This window comes from Mirounga leonina, unplaced genomic scaffold (genome assembly GCF_011800145.1).
Source record: "Mirounga leonina isolate KUSES-001 unplaced genomic scaffold, KU_Mleo_1.0 Mir_376, whole genome shotgun sequence".
Taxonomy (NCBI): domain Eukaryota; kingdom Metazoa; phylum Chordata; class Mammalia; order Carnivora; family Phocidae; genus Mirounga; species Mirounga leonina.
Window position 1 is genome coordinate 8,084,000 of NW_023270718.1, and position 2,764 is coordinate 8,086,763.

At 54.8% G+C, this 2,764-nt stretch overlaps 1 protein-coding gene across 1 annotated transcript in view; it reads right to left on the bottom strand.

Annotated features, from left to right (window-relative positions):
* NLRP12 (NLR family pyrin domain containing 12) overlaps positions 1–748 on the bottom strand; it is a 30,784-nt gene extending 30,036 nt beyond the window's left edge. The window contains 2 exon segments of the mRNA XM_034986512.1: positions 467–589; positions 592–748. Of these exon segments, the coding sequence (XP_034842403.1) occupies positions 467–589; positions 592–748 (280 nt within the window).
* Positions 749–2,764: the final 2,016 nt, after the last annotated feature.

Below are 2,764 nucleotides of genomic sequence, written 5' to 3' on the forward strand. Positions count from 1 at the left end.
CGCGGAGCGCGCGTCCCTGTGCACCGTGGAAAGCGGAGCGCGCGTCCTTGTGCACCGTGGAAAGCACGGAGCGCGTCCTTGTGCGCCGTGGAAAGCGCGGAGCGCGCGTCCTTGTGCACCGTGGAAAGCACGGACGCGTGTTATGGGAGGGAGTGGGTGTTGGCAGCACCCGGATTATCTCATAGGACAGGAGATACAGTAAGAGAAATCCGGGCGCTGCAGAAGCCAGCCGGGGTGGTTGAGGGCCAGGGGCAGGCCCGGGGGGGTGGGGGGAGGAAAGAACCCGCGCACGAGATAGTGCCTCCTGGGTTCTGATGGCGAAGCAGGGGTTTTCCGGGCAGAGCGAGGGCGTCGCGGGCAGAACGCAGCGCGAGCAAGGCCAAGGGCAGAAGCGAGAGCCGGGTCTCGTGCGCGCGGCGACTGTCGCTGGCGGAAGGGCCCCCGGCGGGGCCTGCGGCGTCCTTACCCCTCACCGGGTCCTCCCTCTGTCCTCTCTCCCACAGGTCCCGTCGGTTGATGCGCTGGAAGAGGCCCAGCGCCAGCGGCCAGGCGGCGTCCGGCCCGCAGTGCACCACCAGCAGCTGCGCGTGTCAAGCGGCCCGGCCGCCTCCAGCCGCCCCCAGGGGATCCTGCCCGCCTCCACCTCGGTGCCCAGGTACAGCTTGCATTTCTTCAGCTCCACGGCCTCCAGTTCTTCCAGGTAGGCCGAGAGGCGACAGAGGCCGTCGCTGACCGGGGCTCGGGGCATGGGGGTGTCGTGCCCCGCGAAGGGCAGAAGCCGGAGCCCAGCGTGAGCGATGCCAGCACGCCCACCGTCTGCCGCTCCTCAGGCCGGGCTGCAGGAGCGAGAGAGCCAAGTCCTAGTGTTGAAATAGAGCCCCCCCCCCCCCCCCCCCCGCCACCCGCAGGGGACGCCTGCCCTGCCCCACGACGCACCAGTGGGGTTCCCTTCCAAGAAGAGGAACTTGGTCAGATTAGGAAATCCCAGGAGCCATTCCACCGCGAGAAAGGCTTTCACTTCTGCTCCCCTCTTCCCGGGTCCCTTGGCCAAGAGCCCTACTCCTTCCTTGATCCTTCCCGCTGTTTCTCTTGGCGCTCCTGTGCCTGTGGTCCTTCGGGTTATGATCAAACGAGCTACCGCCCCTCCTCGCGGGATCCTCTCTGCTGGTATCGGACTTGGACAGGGAACCTGCAATGGCAGATGGCCCCTGAGCCAGAGGGACGTGAAATGCGGGCAAATGTGAGCAAACCCCCCTTCCAGGTAGAAGCATGAAGAACCTTAACTTGCAGGGGCCTGCTGTTTTCTCTTTTCTTGGCCCCAACACTGCCATATACCTACCACTGTATGGTAGGGTAATGGTCCCCCAAAGATGTCTGTGTTCCAATCCCCGAATCTCTGAAATGCTACCTTAGGTAGCAGAAGGGGCTGCTTTGCAGACGTGATTAAATGTAAGGCTCTTGAGACAGGGACATCGCCGTGAATTGTCCCGGTGGGCTTGGTGTCATCACAAAGAGGACCAGAGTCAGAGGCAAGAGAGATGGAAGCAGAGGAAGGAGTGATATGACTGATATCTGGCTGGAAAAGGCAAGAAATGGATTCTCATCTGGAACCTCCAGAGGAACAGCCTGCTGACACCCTGATTTTATTTTTATTTTTTAAGATTTTATTTATTTATTCATGAGAGACAGAGAGAGAGAGAGAGAAGCAGAGGGAGAAGCAGGCTCCCAAGGAGCAGGGAGCCCAATGCGGGACTCGATCCCAGGACTCTGGGATCATGACCTGAGCCGAAGGCAGACGCTTAACCGTCTGAGCCACCCAGGCGCCCCTGACACCCTGATTTTAGCTGCCTTTCGAACTTCTGACCTCCCAAACTGTAAAATAGTGGATGTGTGTAGTGGGGATTTGTTACAGCAGCATGAAAAACTGATACAGACTCTTTTGTCTGTGCTCGACCAGAAATGAAAAGAACGTAGATGTAACCAGGGCTAACAGACTCACAGTGAACTTGTGGGGAAACATGTTGATGTAGGTCATGAAGAGGAAGGGCTTGTTCCTTACTGCGGCGTACCTCAGCCAAGACTGACTGGCATAGGGATTTAATGATTTTGGGAGGGCGGTCAAAGCAGCAGTGCTTCACTTAGGATGCCTTGGGCTGAAACTAGGGATCCTAATTTCAGTGCCTTAAACAATAAGGAGAAACAAACTACAACTACAAGAAATAATATGGATGGATCCTATGGGCATAATGTTAAACAACAGAAGGCAGATATTAAGAAGTGTGTTCTATATAATTACATTTGTATGAAATTCAAAAACAGGTAAAACCAATGAACAGTGTTAGGAGTTAAGGTATCAGTTGCCCTGGGAAGGGGGTCCAATTCAGCCCCAACAGTTTTGATTGCCATTCTCTTCCTGACGACTAGACCAGCACCGGAAATGCTGTAAATGCCCCGTTGTGTTTGATGAGATATATAATGAATGAATCACACATACATATAACATTTTATGTGACCCAAGGTGGAGACATCACCTAAGGGAGGGCACAGTATTTGAAGAAAAAATATATGTATTTTGTTAAACTACTTGGAATGAAAAAGAGACCTTAAAGCTATGTCCAGCCTATGGGCAGTGCAGGCTAGATCATCCTGCGTGCGAAAAGGAAAGCAGAGAAAAATGGGGGGAAGGGGATAGAGAAAGTGGGGAAGGCTTTCTGTGAGATGATAATACCTTCCTCACTTGCATATGAAAATTGTGGAATGCTTG